The 19,795-nt window shown below is 39.0% G+C and overlaps 1 protein-coding gene and 1 long non-coding RNA gene across 15 annotated transcripts in view; both read right to left on the reverse strand.

Annotated features, from left to right (window-relative positions):
* Nucleotides 1-16,994, reverse strand: part of sh3gl2a (SH3 domain containing GRB2 like 2a, endophilin A1) — a 34,017-nt gene extending 17,023 nt beyond the window's left edge. For all 14 annotated transcript variants that reach the window (XM_032544363.1, XM_032544356.1, XM_032544349.1 and 11 more), the window contains exon 1: nt 16,732-16,994. In XM_032544363.1, the coding sequence (XP_032400254.1) occupies nt 16,732-16,776 (45 nt within the window). In that variant the 5' untranslated portion in view covers nt 16,777-16,994. The remainder of the gene's footprint in view (nt 1-16,731) is intronic.
* Nucleotides 2,435-8,770, reverse strand: LOC116707149 (uncharacterized). The gene is made up of 3 exons (XR_004336410.1): nt 8,758-8,770; nt 7,725-7,726; nt 2,435-2,806 (listed from the first exon to the last, which is right to left on the reverse strand). It is a non-coding gene; the product is annotated as an uncharacterized LOC116707149 (long non-coding RNA).
* Nucleotides 16,995-19,795: the final 2,801 nt, after the last annotated feature.

Here is a 19,795-nt window from a genome sequence, read left to right on the forward strand (position 1 = left end):
CCCCCCCCCTCTCCTGCTCACTAGTCTAATCTCAGCTGCTTTAAATAAGCCTAGGGTGGAAGAGGGAGATTAAAAATGACAAGAGTGATTAGTGAGGTTATTAGAAGGACTGCCCCGGCTACTGGACAATAACTGGAGTATGAAAAAAGGGAGTATCTGATTCTTCCTTTCAGCAATAAAACATCCTTCCTCTCCTTCTCCACCTACCTGCTCCCTGACTCTCCCAACATGTTTCTCCCTCTCATTTACTTAGGTTCAAATATTTGTACACCTTTTTCACCCCTTTAAACTCTCCATTTCCACTTCCATGTTTAGCTGTGAGAGAAGAAAAGGATGATGAATGAGGACCGAGGTAGAGAAACAGGAACACTTGGGCCAGTCGGCAATATGACAGTGAACCACCAAATCTTGAAAAGTCAAAAAACTAATTGCATAACAATACCCAGAGGATCTTGTCTCCCTTTTTCTGATTGCATCTCTTCTTTACCTCCCTTCTGTCTTTATCACTCCCTTTTTTCCTCACCTTCAAACAGCCTGAAGGCCTCACTGTTCTCATTGTCACGTTTCTCATGCAACACTGCGCCGATTTTATTTGCAGCTGGACTGTGACTCAACAATATGTCTGACTTTATTCATCTTAACTGGAGTCTGCACTGCTGCCGTTAAAACCTAGACATACTGTAGCACCAGCGGGACTAAACTGTGGATGGATAAAAGTACTTTATTTAGAAGCAAACCTATAATTGTACAGGTTGTCCTAAGAATAGACCCTGTGCTCTCGTGGAATCAAGGAAGTTCCATTTGTAGTTCCTAAATCCTGGTGTTCCAAGCCAATGTGGGGGAGGCTCCAACTACATGTTTCAGGATGATAGTAATCCAGTAGAACATCAAGACCTGGGGCGGCATTAGTGGAGACAAAAAAAAACGTGTTACGCCTGGCTGTGATGTTGCACAAAACAAGCGATGACAGATAGTGAACAATCTTAAGTGAACAAAAATGAAACTCTAAATTGGCCTCTCAGTTCAGACAATAAAACAATACCTGCAAGGCAGGTGGACATCAAATGCACACTGAGTGGAGACAGACAGGACAGGGTGCCAGGTTTCTCCTGCCCAGACACATGCCAGCATCAGTCCACTGGTTGACCATGTTGCTTCACTGACCTCTATCCTCTTTGAGTGTGTGGCCCATGGCTATTATAATCTGATGTGTAAGCCTCTGCATGGCTCTTACGTAACAGCAGGGATGAATCTGTAGCTGGGGAAATGTGTGCACACTCAAATCCAACCATGTACCGCTCGGTAAAACGGGGGAGGAAGGGGAGGGTAAACCAGCTGGCACTGTGTGTGTGTGAGAGGAAAACGTGCCATAGTTTGTGAGCATTGGGATGCGGGAGACAAATATGGAGGATGAGTAATGAGACACACACGACATGAGAGATGGCCGAGATTTGCTGAGCTATAGGATTGGATTTAGTGTACAATACATCTGACAAATATCAGTGAATCCGGTTAATGTACATTCAAAAAAACACAGTTGTTATTTATATATATATTACTAATGCTTTTACCATTTCTGGCAAGACAGCTAAATAGATCTATGTATGAGGTTTTTGGAAATGTGTGGGGTAACACAGGAGTGTGCACTTAAACAAAACTGTAAGATATGAATCCATCCATTGGACGTCCTTTTGCTGTTGTGCTAAAATTGCTTCTATCATAAACTGTATATTGCTTGTGCTTAGTATTTTCTGCACAATCCCACCTTCAGTACTCTCAGACACTGCCAGACCACCTATAGTCCTGCCCAAGAACCATGAGAAGGTGTGAGAGACTCAATGTGTTCAATTCTCTCCTTTAATTCCCTCAATTCCCTCATCCAATCATTTTCAAACCACACACTGCCTTTTCTGCTCATTTTGTTCATACTTTGTCCTTCCTTTCTCAACATCCATACCCTTTCATCTTAACATCTTGTCTGTTCACCTATACAACAGATTGTTAGAACATTTATATAAAATATGTTGATATTTTCTTTTTTTTAAACACTGGATATGGATCAATCATACTATTGAATGCAAACAACTAATGGAGGTTCCTTCGTAAAACCTACTAAATCATTTTTAACATTACATTTTTATTTCCTTTAACATTTGATATAGTTATCCTTCATTTAAAGAGCAGTTTAACACTAGCTGCAACTCTTGTTTTGTCTGAGTGGTTTAAGATCTCACCATGTTGCAGTGATGAAGAAGTGTACTTCACAGTGTGTCAGTACCAAAGACAGTATAAAACAGTACACAGTGACATCACTGCTGTTGGTCAGAGGTGCAACAACAACAACAACAACAACAACAGGTAGCTCTGTACCACCTATATCTGACCAGATTGGTACAGAAGGGAGACAAGGTTTACATGGATATAGCCCATCCACTTTCAGTGGAGTTTAAGCCACTCCCTTCTGGTTGTAGATATACAGTAGATACCCTAATGTTAAAACCAACAGAGCAAATAACTCATTCCCATGGCAATAACCCAATTAAATAAGAAGTGGGGAGGGGTATGACTGGAGGACGAATATATGTGAAGTACTGTGTAGTAGTTTTATTTATTTATGACATAAGGCCTTTAGGGAAGTGCAACACATGGTACTCCTTTTTACTGTATTCTGTTTTATGATGTGTGTGTGTGTTATGTGTTAGATTACTGGTGCTGTAGATGTCTGGTTCAATGTTTGTGTTGTGGATTATGTGTCAATATGCCTGTACTGTACAAAAAATTGCCCTTTCGGGGACATTACAGTTTTCTATCCTGGTGTTAAAGTTACATTTTTGAGGTAACCTACAACAGAGATTCCCTGCCATTTGTTGGGTCTCAATGTGTCAAATAGAGATCCTATGTTTGTGCTTAGGATTCACTGGAAAGTTTAAGGTTGTGTTGTTTTTCAGTCAGTTAAAAGGACTAAACTTAACCTGGAGCATTTTTTAAAAGGGTGGATCCCTATATTTTGCCAATAAAAAATGGCTTTACAAATGTTTTGTGAGTAAAGTTTCTCTAAATTTAAACATTGCTTTTGTTTATTTACAAGAAAACTCCACGAGGCACCTTTAAGATTCAGCAGATAGTCTGAAGTCAGCCAGTCTCTGGTTATAGCTCTGGATTAGCAGGCTAAATCTTGATGGAGAGCTTTTTATAACCTTTTAATCACACTCAATTGCTATTTTGAATCATGCCATTCATACAGGCTGGCATAGTGTTTACTGTATGTTAGCTGCTTCCTTGTTGGCGTTGTGTTCTGTCCTAACCAGTCAGTTACCATGTCAGTCCTGCTGACGTAATTTTCAGTAAACACAGAATTTGGAAAAGTGGTTGGTATGAGCGGTTTATTTAATAATTTTAACATCAATCAAATAAGACAATTTAATAGTAATTATTTTAATTATTTCAAGTCAATTTACCCAAAACTGTAGCGCTGTGTCAATATTCATTCTTTTCATTGTTTTTTGTAGATGTAGCTAGCTATGATGGAAGCTGACCAACCCATTCTTAATAACACCTACTAAGCTCTGATTGTCCAGCTGACTCAGTGGCAAACAGATAGGACTGAGGTTGTACTGATTGTACAGAACATCACCAGGTTTAAAACTTAGTGAAGCAGGCTTTTTACTAGAGACAGCTTTGAGGAGCGAGCGAATCCTTTACATGTTCTTCCATCAAAGTGGAACCGTTCAAAGATACAATAATTATCATCATTAGTTAAAGCCAAATTTTCTCATTTCCATCCATCACCAGCAGACAGATAGGAGCATGACCCTGAAACAAAGATTTTATAAATGACGCTCACACCGAGTTACTAAGCAATCACTCAAACATACTGCAGAAGCACAGAGAGCTACATAAACACAAAGCTTTCTCTCTTTCTTTGAACTTGATTGCCACTCTTCAATTTCCATTTCAAATGCAAGTGTGTCTCTCCTAATAAATGACAGAGTTTAAAGGCCTGTAGAGCACTTGACTTCCAGCCCATAATGAGCACTGAATAAGGGAAACATGTTATATATATACACAATTGGTATATACATATGATTTTAATGTTTACCCATCAGTGCTATGAGCTAAACCTGCATACGTGTAATGATGGGGATGTCTATGATAATGAACACTGAAAATCAGTATTGCTGATCGTTATTAAAGCTCGGACTGCTGCCTGCAAAGTGTGTGTATCTATAATCCCCAGATGTATCATGTCCACATCATTTTACTTTAAGATAATAGTTGTGCTTTAGTTCTGTACTGTCTGTACATTGGTCATAAAGAACTACTTTAAACCTGCTTTAAATAGTCCCATTTTTATCAAGTTTATATCAATGTGCTCCTTATATTGTCTTGTCAATTTGTACTAAAATCTAATCAGATTAATAATATTTCTAGAGATGAGTTATTGCTATTAGAGAGCAGGTGGAAGCACAATGATATTAATTAGAAGTGACCCAGAAGGATTCACAAGCCATTTAAGGCTTTTATACACAGGGAATCCAGAAAAGAAGATATAATGACATTATGTGGACACAGCAGCCATTTTAAAACTCTGCTGCTTCCTCGACATGTTTGGGGAAGTCATGGTGTTAGTTATCATTTCAGTCTCTGGGGGAACAGTGAGGGAGGCTCAGTGAAGATGCTGCCATGTGTCTCTTGGCAGGAAGACCCTAGCTGCTTTGTCCTCCTCATCAGCTGTTTGACCTTTAACACAGAACAGAGGCTGCAAGGCTCGATGCATGCCAACATTTAAAACTGAGCAGAGTCATCACTCAACACAACAAGGTAGCTGCACTCTCTCAGTCGATGTCAAAAACAAAAACTCCCACAGAGCACACGACCGGTAATCGAAAACAAAGCCCAATGAAAACGGGAATCTCACTGAAATCCACACTGAGTGATGGAATCCCTATTAGCTCCCTTTTATCTTTAATTAAAGAAGCACAACTACAGTTGTTTACAGTAATTTAAGGCCTTTTTACCAGCTTTTTTTTTTTGCATTATTACACATTATGCCATTATGTAACATAATGCAAAATAAATAGATTTTATTATGATAAATTAAAAAAGTAAAAAATGTTTGTTCTTCTGTATTTATTTTAATGCTAGGCCGTGTGTAGGTAAACATCAAGGTCTCATAATATATAATGTAAACATAATAAATATGTACATGAAGACTAAAATAAACCGTGAACACATTAGAAAAGAAAGGTGATAGGTAGAAGAGATCTTGAACAACAGCAAGAGAAGAAATAAGATAAAGACAATAAAAGTATGTCAGAGTGTTTAAATGCTGTACCAACATGCCTGCAGTGAAACGGTGTTTGCACCATGAAGGAAACCAACATGTCACAATCCAGCAGGAGTGTACAGAATGTCCCTGTGGTCTGTAAGAGCGCAGGGACCCCAACACTCATCTAAGGTTCCTGAACTCAACACATCTTTTTACAGCTTTCAATACAACACCAGACTGGAGGTGAACAAATGCTGCCAGGCATGTCGGAAGATTCATTATCATTGTTGATGAAGATAAATGTCTTTCACTTCTAACTTCCAGCTAAACTATCAGGCAGTGACAACAGAATAATGGATCCTGCAAGAAACAAGCAGCCTAGCTCTTAGAAAATCAATGAAAGCAGCTAAAAAAACCACAGACGTTCAATCACACTGTACCAATCCCTCACAAAATAAAAAACCAATTTTAATACATCTAGAGGCCGGCATGACCCAATAAAAAAGGAGAAAATCAAAAAGCCTCAACAGACCAACATTCTCTATTTTTGATATTGACTATCTGCTATTCAACTGACTATCTGCTATTGGTCTGATTTGATAAGTTTTACATAAAGACGGTCATCTTAGGAAAGGACACAAAGCAAAACATAACGATGCCCTGAATACTGACGGTTACTACTGAATCTTTATATTGATTCAAAGAGAGATGTTTACTGCAAAGTATGTGTACAATATTATTAGCCTATTTAATTGATTAGTCGACTGACAGAAATCTGAAGCTATTCTGTGTTTGTGCCCATGATAATAAAGTATGTTGAGGTTGATAATAATTTATGTATTCAAGCCCAGACACTCAAGTGTTTTAACATACAATCTCATGAAACAATGGTTGGTGTTATCTCAGTGGTGAGACACAAACATCTGCTTCATGAGATTTTTTAGGGAATATGCCAACAAGAGGAAGAAAAAACCCTAACAAAAAGCACACAAAGAATGGTTATTAATATACACTATTTACTTCTCCAATGAAGATCTTTTGTATATGTTTATACACCAGCCTCCATCGATGGGTGCTCACATGAGGGGATACAGTTCTTGATAAACACATGAATAACATATCTTGTTCATATCTGCTAACAACCACATTATAGTCTTAAATGTTTATATAAGGTTGGTGAACAGTAAAGTCTTGCTCAAATGAGAATATACTGTATGCGTTTCACTTGATTTAGGTGTGTTCTATGCAAACTTTTAAGACAGAAAACAAAAAAACAAAAATCTAATCAATTCCATTTATATTAAGACTCCTTTTCTCCTAGGATTGTCACACTTTCTTAACTTTATCTACTCAAACTAATTAATCTACACTGAAATCACCTGCTTACATTGCTGCTAACATTTACACCTACTGTACATGCAAGTATACTGCAGACCATTTATTATCAATTAAAAAGATATTCTTCATTTGCAGTTAATTCAAGATGTCTAATCCACAGCATGTGTGGGCGGTGTTTTGTCACGACAGAAAAAAAGAAGTTTGCTAACCCATAAGCCTGTGTCACTTTGTACAAGTCTAGAAGATGATGACGAGGCTTGTTTACACAAAGCACCAGCGTGATTTAATTACTCATACCTTAACTGCATGGTAAACAATAACATTAGAGCAATTACACATAATAGTACGACTTTAGATCATTTATTACTGTATCATATATAACTGAAGACTTGAAGCCGACATGCTGTATATGCCTCTCCACATGATCATTCCTTAAAAACGTGAGTGTTTTTCAGCATAAAGCAAAATAATTATATATTAGCAATGCTCTAATAAAATACTGCGAGGAAGAGTCGCGGATCTCTGATCCCGCCATCCGGTGCATGCACCACGTTTCAGATTAAAGCTGCAGTGCTCTGATTCGGACTCACACACAGTTCCAAAGTGTGATGCAGAGTCACTGTGCTCTGATTAATCCGAGTATAATCCCTGACAAGCCATTTAGTCTCAGCTCTGCAGCTGGTAGGAGGACGCTGTGTGTAAGCAGAGGGTGAGTCTACGGCTAGATCAAATAACATGGCTTTTTTATTTCCACTAGGGGAAGCATACAAGCACAAAAAGATACATAACACCCCCCCCCCCCCCCCCCCCCCCCCCCCCCCCCCCCCCCCCCCCCCCCACCTAAAACCTGCTGGACACTTGCTTTAGCAGACATGTAAATACAATAAAGCATGTTCTGTTCTCTCCCACCCCTCATTACTGTCCTCTCATGAGCCTAATAAGGCATTAGGACTGAGCACATGATGCTGCAGCTGCCTGAAAGCAAAACCTCCTCTCTGCTTTTGTTCCCATCATCCCTCTTCTCATGGCTTCCTCCTCTCGTCTCTTCCTGATCTCTCCTACACTTCAACCTCTTCCAATCATCTTTCATCCTGCTTTCTTTCTTTCTGCCCCACACTTCTCCTGCACAGTTGTCTTCTCTACTCCATTTCCAGCAATACATGTGTCTGCTACAATATAAAGTTCATATTATGCTGTGTCATTGCATTTTGCTCCTTTGTGCTTTTAGCATGTCATAACTCACAGGTGTGCCAGTCTGCTACTTTGATTTGGATTGAAAAATCTTATAGATTGCTGTGAAATTTTGGACATTCATGGTTCCCAGAGGTTGACTCCTTCTTACAACAGGCTGTTTTTTAGTAAAGTTTCTTGATAACTGCCGTGAAATTAATTAATACTTATCTATTGTCTTTGTGAACTATGGTGATCCTCTGACAGTCCAAATTTTATTTTGACCAATAAGTTAGTTATCGACCAAAGTACAACTTCAATAGTACTTTGCCCTTACTGCTACTCTGCACTGATTAGAATGCTGACGTAAACCAGGCCCATGCACATTGAAATAGTTCATGTCTAAATGCTCAGAAACAAGACCAAGATTCTACAGCTACGCAAGTAACTCTGTGAGGTTGTACTACCATGTTCACCATCTTTCTTTAGCATGTTAGCATTATAACGTTAGGTAATTAGCACTAAACACAAATTACAGCTAAGGCTGATGGAAATGTCATTTGCTTTGCAAGTATTTGATCATTTTGACCTGATGATGTTGTTGACAAATGTCAACCTCATGGTTGCCAGGAGACAAACGGTCGGGGATCATCAAAGTCGGTAGGATTTTTCCACAGGGGATCATAAATGTTTTTTCAAAATTTTCATTGCATCCATCAAATAGTCAACAAGATAATTCCGTCTGGACCAACCAACAGTGCTATATATATTATATATGCTATCTCTAATATTAAATTACATTTAATGTCATAAAATCCCAAAAAAATTAATGATGATCTTTTGGCTACATCAATATACTGTCACAAACATATCCTAATTTATCTATACTGACATAGGTTTCCCAAGACCTTTATTCTGTCACCACCCTCTGGCTATTTATTACTCATTACTGCTGCCAAAAATAAAATGTGGACCTCAACCTTTCTCTATTCGCCTTCTCTAACTATTTGGTTTTCTTTACAATGATCATTACAGTCTCGCTTTAGGGGCTAGAGTGGCTGACGACTCTTGTTTTTCTTCTTGTCTTGTTTAATGTTATTTCTTTATTTATTGTATCAATGCAAAATGTTACATTTCTGTCTCAAATCTTGACTGAAAATGACTTGGTTCAGGAGCTTTGACTGGACAATGACCTTCAACCCAGAGTAAATGCACTACACATCAGATAATACAAGGTCTCTGGGGATGTAAAAACATCCATATCTACAAATTATGCTGCATTGCACTTCATTACACGTCGGCTGTTATAAAAGCCAATAACCAAAATTGGGTTTTGTGTACGTCAAGCTTCTGGGTTATAGATTTGGGTAATGATGTGACCTGAATGTCCCTGAAGTAGAGTGTGTGTGTGTGTGTGCGCGTGTGCGTGTGCTTGCGTGTGCTTGCGTGTGTGTGTGTGTGTGTGTGGTTTAATTTAGTCTTATCAATTTTATAACTATTGCCACGGATAAAAGCAAAAACATTTACCCTCTGCAAGAATGTTAACACATTAACTGTGGAATAATCATATTAAGAAAAACCTAGTGGTATTAATGCTCAATATCATCAAATAATATTTTAGGGAGAACTATGCAGAACACATAAGTACCTACGCTCAATTTCTCCCTTCATTAAGTTAGATAAGACAAACCTTCACTCAGCAGTTAATAACAGGTCGTGAGAATTTCCCTTTTTCAGCACCAAGCCATCAGCAGTAGCTCCTGCAGTGGTTGATGCCTGGAATATATAATATGCCAGTCCTGAATAAAACATTAACCGTCGCCTGAATACTGATGCTGGGAGAGAGGGAGGATCAGAAATAAGGGAGTGGAAAAGAGGAGAAAGAAACCACAGACAGTGATCAACAAGAGCTCACTTCCTATAAAACCAAACCAAACACCAAGCTACCGCCTGGATGACTGAATCTGCAGAACACAGTTTCCTTCACTCAGCACATCTTTCTTCTTGGCAAATTTTAAACTGGCTTAACACCGTTAGCATGAGGACATTTAACGAGTTTACCTTGCCAGTACTCTTATTCAAAATATGCTGATAGCATTTAACCACAGGACAAGCTAAGATTAGGACTGGTACAGACTGCGTCCATCTGTCATTGACCTCCAGAACAAAACTGACGTCAGAACGCTGTGAACTCCACAGCCCAGTTTTAAACCTTCTGGCTACTACATGTCCAGTCTTGTCAACAGTTTATTCAAAGTTTCCGCCAATGTCGACCCTGTTCTATATAATACTTTCATTGAGATATACAGAATATCAGACTTGCTGTGTTGATTATGGCCACCCCTCATTATAATGTGTAGTAACAGCTCTAGAGATGGCGAGTCGTGTTTATCATATGATTAAAGGAGAATTTTGTTCGATTCCAACATGTAGCTCTGTTGTTTGTAAATGTGGAGATGTGTCAGTAGAGAGAAAACTAAACCAATCGGTGCTGCCTACACCATGTTATCTTCTTGCTAGCATTAGCACCCAACAAGCTTAAAAAGGGCAAGTTTTAAACGTGTTTTAAGGCTCTTAACATGTTTAAAATGTCATTAAAAGTGCCTACCAATGTGCAGTGATTATTTTCGAAGGAAAACAGTGAATTTGACTGCTGTATATGTGAAAGAAATACATGAAGGTTCTGCTAATTTAGCTGTGTTGAGAGGCAGTTAGAGTGCTTAGGGACCATCTACAAACTACAACACAGAAAAGAGACAAGACAAAAATACGTAGGCTATCAATTTAATGATTAAATAAGGTAGTGTCTCCAAACGTACCTCCATTATAACTTGTTTCCTGCTAGTTATACTAAAACACTTACTTTTAAAAAAAGGTTGCTGTTGTAATACTATCTAAAGGATTTCTGGGGATTCTGGGAAAGATTTCATTGTTTGAAACTATTGAAAGGAAGCAGCCTTCAGAAGCTGGGATCAAATCTCAGAGAAATATTTGCACTTGTCAGAGAGATAACTGAAATGTATAGAGCAAAAACATAAAAAATGTTGTCAATGACTGTAAACTGGGGGTCTGCAGGACTGTCCAGTACTGGCTTTCTCTTGTGATATTACAAATACAAACTATTGCTACTACTCCGTGAATCCGTTGACCTAGATGACTGAGACATTTATTTGACTTTTTTTTTGTTTTATTTTTTTATTTTTTAATCATAGCCAAATTTTGCAATTGAATAATTATTTTCCAAGCAAAATACCACACACGCTGGAAGCAAAATCTAGAAGCCTATATCTGTCATGGATTGTAGTAAACTCTTTTGGAGTGTTTGTTGGACAAAGGTTATTTGAAGACCTTAAGCTTTGATTGGCAGGTATTCCTTATTTTGACAAATAGATTAATTGAGAAAATGATAGGCACAATTGGTGAATGCAATCGATGGATGCAGCCCTACCCGGACTTTTTCAGTAAAAATATGGTATAATAGCAATATCAGCTGATGAAATTCAGTTTCTCCTAAACCCAACAAGAACGTAAGCATTCTCCACACTTCCGTCTGTTTGACTTGGCAGAGTCCTTCCTCCTGCTCTAGCCTTCAGTATCTCTTGGGAATTTCCCTTTATCTCCCTGCCACTCCCTACCTTTTAACTATCTACTTCTCTTTCCCCTTTCTTGTCTTCTCTTATCGTGAAGAAAGTAAAGAAAGAGTCCTTACTCTCTTCGCCGCTCCCGCCTCTTCTGTTATCTCCCAGATGGATCTATTTTACCCTGCACTGCAGTAGGCCTCGGTGAGGATCCAGGCTGGATGAGTCACCCACTCACAATCTGCTGTCCTAAAGCCCTGCAGGCGTCAGTCACATCCAGGGACCCCACTGCTGTCCATGGGCACACACGGATGTACATCTATGCACACTCAAATTCATGCTTGCACATTCCATACCCATTTCTGAGGAAAGACAAGCTGGACATACCTTCCGTGTCTACGTCTGTGCACTTACATACATGGCGAATTAACTTCAAATGGACCACAAAATAACTTCATTATTTGTCTCTAAGCTACAAACTAAAGCTAGATGGTTTTGAATTGCAAGATCATAATGCTACACACAATACAATGAGGATAAGACGTGTAGTACTCATATTAGTATTCAGCACACACACTGGGAAACCTCTAGTAGAACCAGGGCTGAATACAAAATGAAGGATTATTGCTCTGCTACACATTGTAAGAAATTTACACTATCCAAATGTGTTAGCTGTTTCTTAACACCTACATGTACTCAGACAGATAATGTAGCTACTGTACCTTGACAGATTATGTTGTTTACATACAGAACATTGGTGATAGAACACTTCATGCTGCTCCTACAGCCATTCCTCAAAAGGTGCCTTGGCCAAGTTTTCAGATCACTTCCAAATCATAATAGGTGGCATTGTTACCCAGAGTTCACAATGTGAGGTGTTTTTCAAATATGGAGATATTTGTTTCATTAAAAAGTTATTTGTAATTTGTGCTTGCAGTACTTTTCCATGTGTATATTTTTTTATATTTTGAACACTGAGTATCTCCATTTGGAAAGAAATGTACACAGTGTTCACACAAATCTGGTGTTACTGACAATATATTTGATCGGTGATACTACTATTCTAAATTCATCAAAGTGATTAGATTTAATATTTCAAAATTATTATATGTTATAAGTAATAATATGATGTTGATTGGTGCCCAAGAATATAGATGAAAATACAGTAACTAGAAGTATATTTAGCACACAATAATGTTTGGACCTTATTAAGAGCAATGGCTTCCTCCTCAGTACTGACCTTGCAGCTAGGACTCAAAGTAGTACTATAGGTAAAGGTACCATAATAAAACTTTGACAGAAAAAAGGTCAATCATATATAATCACTTTTGAAATTCATCTAACTCTTAAATTCACAAACTGTACATACAAAAATAAGTGCCTCAATGGATTTAAACATGACGCGCATGCAGAAGCTTCCATACCTGTGAGGAAAGTTATTAGCCTCTTTCTAACATTGACAACAAGCAAAGCAACCATTTTATCTGGAAAAGCTACAAGACCCACCCCCAAAAGACTCTTCTTTTTGTTCTCCCCATCTCACTCTGGCACACTTTCTCAGGCTTTCTTTCCATCCTCTTCATCTCCCCTCTCTCCTTTCTGTAGATTCTATTTAATGATCATCATTTTTGTCTTCCTGCTGGCCGCACACACTCACTCCTCTGAGATATGCTCTCGGCAGCCTTAAGACAAATATAAAAGATGGTATTTAAACTGGGAGTTGACTTAACAATCACTGTAGGTGCTGCACCATGCAATCTACTCTTTTGTAAAACCATTAGTTGAGGATATAAAAGCCACAAGTAAGAAGGCTCACAACACACAAACACGCACACGCACACACACACACACCATGATTAAAGGCAATTTGAAGTGGACCTGCTGGGTTTTACCCTTCATGCCCCGTGCTTCCTTTCTTTATAAAATGGCCACCGTTATTAATGCACCACAATGAGCCAGGATGTCCTTGGATAAGAAAAATATATGTCTTCCATCAGAGAAAAAAGTGTGATTGTGTAAAATAAATGTATGTATGTATGTGAGAAGGTGAAGCGGAGGTTGTGTGAGCATGTGTGTGTTAATCTCACAAAACTCCTGTGACTCCATGCGTTCTACCTTTTATGGTCGGTTTGTCTCTGCAGAGTACATTAAGTCTATAATGACAAAAGGCTGCTAAACGCACAGGAATGAGGATTTTCCATCTCTCACAGAGCAGACGCTGTACACTTAATGTCAGACAAAGCTGCACAGCTAATTAGCAATTAGTGACACATCGGGCTATAAGGTCAATGCAGCATTTTATGATGTGCAATCTGTTTCCATCTACATATGGTTGGACATTATCGCAGCTCCATGTGTTTATGGAAATGCTTTGTATTGAGATTTTATGTCATCACAGATATTAGGCCTACAATGTCCTGTACTCTGCTGTCCATATGGTTCTGCTTTCCCTACCTTGAGCCAATTTGATCCACTTTGATTTTTGCAGTTTATCGCAAGGTAGCTTTTCATTTGATATCTGTGGTTGAACCATTTAATATTGCACAGCAATTAGGACTGCTTTAAGCCAATATTGGTATTAATATGATTTTGCATCAATTTGTCAATAAAGAAACCTAAATTGTTGTGTATTCAATTTGCTGTATTAGCTGAAATAAAATGATTATCTGGTTATTTCATCCAATAGCCATTACATTTTATTACCCACACCTAACTGTCCAGAGTGATGACACTGACAAAAGAGATGACTACACATCTTGTGTATAGGTAATGCCATTACAGGAATATTTTGTCTTTATGCTAACATAAGCTAACTGGCTACCATACAGACATAATGTTAACATAATATCATCTAATTCTCTGCAAATTTCCCATTTCCCATATTTCCCAAAAATTTGAACCATTCCTTTAATGCTTATATACATTATGACAAATTCCTGTCAAATTCTTTTAAATCCCTGGCCTAATCCCTTAGTCTTTGTTACCCCACCTCTTGATGTGTTGGGGTGGGGGTACTGCCATGGCCTGATTGGAGGATGTGTGTGTAAATAGCCAGATTGTTGGGTTGCTGTCTTAGTGAGTCTGGGCCTGGATTACAGGGCTGTGGCACTGCAACAGAGGGGTTAATAGGAGCCTTCTGCCACTAGGAGTCTGTGGAGGGTGACAGTGTGTGTGTTGGGGGTTGGGGATGTGTATAATGCTGAAGAACAGATGGAAGGAGACCACAGAGACAGCTAACTCTGAGCTTTGAGCTGACTGAATCACAGTGGGAGTAAAACTGTGTAACGAAGACCGTAAAAATCTACAAATTCAGATGCAGGCTGTTCACTGCATATTTACTCAACCATGCCTCTTTATGCATGCACACTGAAAGTGCCATAACTGTATGCATATTTACAGATATGAATTCTCTTATGCACCCTTGCCTCACACACAGAAGCATTTGAGGCTGTAGACTAGAGGAACATCTGCAGGGTGCGTGAAGGCTCTGCTGATGTGTAACAATAGACTCGTCACACAGAATTAACCCAATCTGTGCAGCCATCCAATGCCCTGGGTTGGCTGCTGTCTACTGTCTACTTAGAATCTGACCAAATGAGCTCCTGATTAAAACTGAGATGTTAACAGCAGAACACAACCTTCTGCTAATTTTTCTTATTCCCTTTTATTTGATTTCATCCTTAAAAATTATGAAACTTTCAGTTTATTGTTTATATTTGATCTATAAGTGATGCACTTCAAGAATAACAACATTCCTGTGCCTGGCTTAAATCATCAATCAAGTCTCTCAAATGTTAGTATGACATGAACAATAATATCTAATGGCAGCATAAATAACAAAAAATAAAATACTAGACTCTGTTGTATCGCCACATGGATCCCAGCTCTTAAATGTGTAAATTAACTCCTTTTCTCACAAACTGCTAATAGTAATACTAGTAATTCAGGTCCAACATGTAATTAATAGCTTTTACTATCTACAGACGGCAACCTTCAAGAAATACACAGTGTCACAAATAAGAAATTATACCCTCCCAACTATCTCAGTGACAATTAGAAATAATGTAAACTGGGAGCTGTAGCTAAGGCCATTTGGAAACTGGGTGAACTGGAGAACAAGGAGGGAGAGAGCAGCATGTGTGTATGTGTGTGTGTGTGTATGTGACTCAGCCAGGCTCCGGGTGTCCTGCTGTGTGACGCTTCAAGCTGACTGTCAATGTTACTGTGACTCACCCCGAGAAACAGGACATCCTCCCTCAGATGCTGCGCTCCCAGCCAACACCAGAAATAAAAGTCATTCTAAGCTTTAGAGTTAGTGGAAGGCTGCGGGGACAGATCTGTCCATACCTTTGACCATCAATCCTTTTGGTGACCAATGGCCAGGCTGCTGTGAGTGGGTGGCGGGGCCAAAGGGTACAGATGACCCCAGGTTACACATGTCTATAGTGCTGGTGTGGGTTGGATGAGGGGTCTCCAATCTGGACCATGTTGTCCCCCTGTCCATAATTTCTGATGGGGGGCCTGCCTATGACCAGCACTCTGATGGCCTTCAAACTTACTGAGAATCTGAGCTCTACATAAAATAACTAAGATACTAAAAGGGGGGGCTAGGAAGTCTCTTAGTAACCTTGAACTGAGTATCTTCTCATGCATTAGTCCTATCTAAAACCAACAGATGATTCAGCATTAAAAAGGGGAGACATGACTTCATTCAGCACTGGTATCCCGCAACAGAAGATCAGTGAGTTTAGAGGGCGCCGAGGACATGGCGTGCCGCTGCTGGTACAGTAGGAGCGGATTTCTCCAAGGCGCACTTAACGATTGCGTAACATCGTGCTCCTCCTCGGAGTTCCCACCGTGTTCGACTGAAAGAATCTGATTAAAACCGTCCTTCATAAAGGGCAACAACTTGCGCAAATGTGAGCGGCTGCCATGAGCTGCAGCTCCGCTAGTTTTCTGTGCGGAATGTCATCTGAAGGGTACAGATAGGAATCGACGTCGCCGACATCACCATCATCACACATCATCTGTGTGCCTCCCAGATGGCCACACAGAAACAGGACTGAACCATTATCGTGGGCCTTCCTGTTAACCACAGCAAAAAAAAAGCAGCGGATGCTGCAGTGCAAAACACGAGTAATAAATTATTCTATTGGTGCAATACTGCACCATATTTATAGTGGAGTACATTTCAGCACCAGGACAGCACTGAGTAAGTGATTTAGAGGGAATAGATGGAGCACAGCTACAGCAGGATGCTATATGTATAGGTGCAGCCCGAGGAGTTAATAAAGCCCGATCTCCACTGCACTGTTCTTCAACAATGTGACACTGCAACATGAAGATCTTGTGTTCAGGACGTCGCGTTCTTCTTACCTGAGTGGCTTTGTGGAATTGCTTCTTCAGCCCCGCTACAGACATGGTTGCTACACGGTGGTTCTAGCTGTGAATATAAACGTGATGCTGCAGGTGCGTAAGGGGAGGAAATCACGATCATATAATTGTTTCTGGTGGGGATGATCTTGCAACCGTGGCTAACCCCTGTCTACGATGGTCTTCAGCAGAGGGATCTCCAGTGAAAAAGAGGCAGACTAAAGCCCTGATGATCAGGCTATTGGATGTCAGAGCCACATGTCTATAAAACGGTGCTGACGTCGGAGACAGCTCCTCTTAAAGCGGCCGCCGCCTCACCACGGATGGATACTCTTAAAGGAGGATGAGGTATTTGTAATCTAAGCTCATTTAGTTGATCAAACTGGTGGACGGCAACATATAGGCCTACATATAGTCTTAGGTTAGTCCAGTGGTGGAACGTAAATAAGAATAAGTACATTTACTCAAGTAGAAATTCGTGGTGTTTGTAGTCTACTTTACTTGAGTATTTCCATTTGCAACATCCCAGAGGAAAATATTGTACTTTTGACTTCACTGCACGCATCTGACAATTTCAGTTACTTTTCAGGTTACAACTTTACATACCCTTCCTCTCCAGTGAAAACCATGTAGGGCCTATCCCTAAAGTTGTTGATTTGGAACATACACTGAAGGATTCAGTTTTCCTTCATGGGCTGAGAAAAATAAACAAAATAAAATCCTCATTGATTAGCTGGAAAATCCATCGTCACAAAGCCGAAAACAGGGTCTTTATAGAGAGACATGGTTCTCAAACATATAATGATCTTACAGTATAGTAAATGTTGCAATGCTGTAGATAAAAGAGTTAAATTATTAGCCCAACATTCAACACCTACTGCAGTAAAATAGATGCAACATACACTTCAATGCAGCAGTATAATTAATCATATATCATAGTAAAATGCTGATAGGGAACATATTTTTGATACTTTAATTACATTTAGGTGATACTTAGACACTTTTACTTAGGGAAGGTTCTGAATGCAAGACTTTTACTTGTAGTGGAGTATTTTCCCATTGTGGTATTAGGTCACAGGTCATTCATACCGGCCGCTGTCAATCTCTGCACCACCTGATGGCTCAATGTACATCTGAACATATTCAAATTTTTCTGTTTTGAGGACATACTTTTGTAATATTATTTGTATTATGGTCACACTTCAATATAATTTATATCATTGTTACTTACTTTTGCTATATTATTTAAATACACATTCTTCTATTCAATTTAATTTCAAGTTACTAACTTACTTACATTGCAATATTTTACGTACTATGGCCACTTCACTTTACTTTCCTTTAAAATACTTTGGTTTGTGGATCACGTTTGTTGGTTAAAGGGGTGTTGCCCTTTGCAGTGGTGGTGCTGAATGTATTGTCTTTACTTTAAATTAGATGAATTGGATATAGACCACCATCATCTTGGCAAGAAATAAATATAGAGACAGACACAACCAAAAACACTTGGGATATACAATTAGTTTTGGTGCTTGCACTTCTAATCACTGAATCATAATCACTGAATCATAAAAAGAAGCCTGACAGCTTCAGCAGCTCCCAACTTCTCCAGCACCCTGGACAGCACCCATTAAGAGAGACAGAAGACCCACTATAAACTTAGTGACTAACCTTCCTCATATTTCATCATTGAAACGGACTCCACATTGAACAATATAACAGTCCAGGTGCAAAAAATGCAGATTTACACACAAAAACGATCGCACACTGGTGTTAATAAAAGAAAGCAATGAGCTGTGAAAATAAACAACTACACAAACCTTTAGAGAGCTGAGAGGAAAACATCAGTGTGGGCAAACGAGAATAATAAGCAAAAAGCAACAAATAAAATTGAATATGATTGTCATTTAAATTTTACTATAGCTTGAAGAAGTTAGTTTATTATCCAAATTCATGACAAAACTAAAAGTTCATTCTTGACCATGGAAACAGAAGTTGAAAATACAATATCACAGCAAGGTCCATTAGTAGATGTTCTGCAGCATTGGATCTTATAATACAATCCTCCTTAACAGATGGAGTTTGCAGATACTCACATTTCCATTTTCCTGAGCACTTGAATTACATTGCGACATGGGGACATTGTTTTGTTATCGTTTTTTTTCAGCTGCGTGTAGAAGCTAAAGTCAGCTTTCCACAAAGCTTCTAACCGTCCAAATCCGATGTGGAAATGAATGAGTATATCAACACATAAAATCCTGAACTTGTGCCATCCCTGACTAGTGTTAATTAGTCAATTCAGTACAATAGCAGAAATGTGCACATTTTGTTACTGCACTATTCTAAAGACGGAAATCTGGTTTATTTCAAACAAAATGAAAGATGAGTGTGTTGACATTCATTGATAGTGATTGTGGGCTTTAAAGTTACCTCAGAACAGAACAATGCACTTGAGGGCTTGATAATGTGCAGTAGCAAAATGTGCACATTTCTGCTATTGTGCTCACACTTTTAACCACAATGACTCTGAATTAAAGTTAAGAAGTCACCTGCACACATTTAACAGCTCAGAAGCACCCTCTCTCCGCCAGATGGCTGGTTGATTCTGTTAAGACTACTCGGGCAGACAGTCAGAGACGCATCCCATATGCCCACTGTTACAGCCCTGGAGTAAGACCTGGAGTATCACCAAATGGGCTATCAAATCCTAAATACGGTGTCTGCGGCTGTAAAATATGTCCAAATAAAACAAATAGAGACTGTATATTTGAAGATGCTTTTGCGAAAGAAATTAACTCTAAAGAGTCAATGAGGGAATCAACCTATAAGATATACTAGAGCTGTGAAATGTTATAGTGTTACATTCATCTTTTAACACTCCCTTTCAATTATTAGAAAAGCATTTAAATACTGCTTATCTTTTGATCTTGATAAGTAATTGCTGGGTGTTGAAATGCAAACACAAACTGGGTAGACAGTAATGAACTAATGTAATTATTGTGTGCAGTGTACATTTATGGGAGGTTTATTTCACACCATTAGGCCACACATTGGGTCCACACAGTTC

The sequence above is a fragment of the Etheostoma spectabile genome, chromosome 2, assembly GCF_008692095.1.
Source record: "Etheostoma spectabile isolate EspeVRDwgs_2016 chromosome 2, UIUC_Espe_1.0, whole genome shotgun sequence".
Lineage (NCBI taxonomy): Eukaryota > Metazoa > Chordata > Actinopteri > Perciformes > Percidae > Etheostoma > Etheostoma spectabile.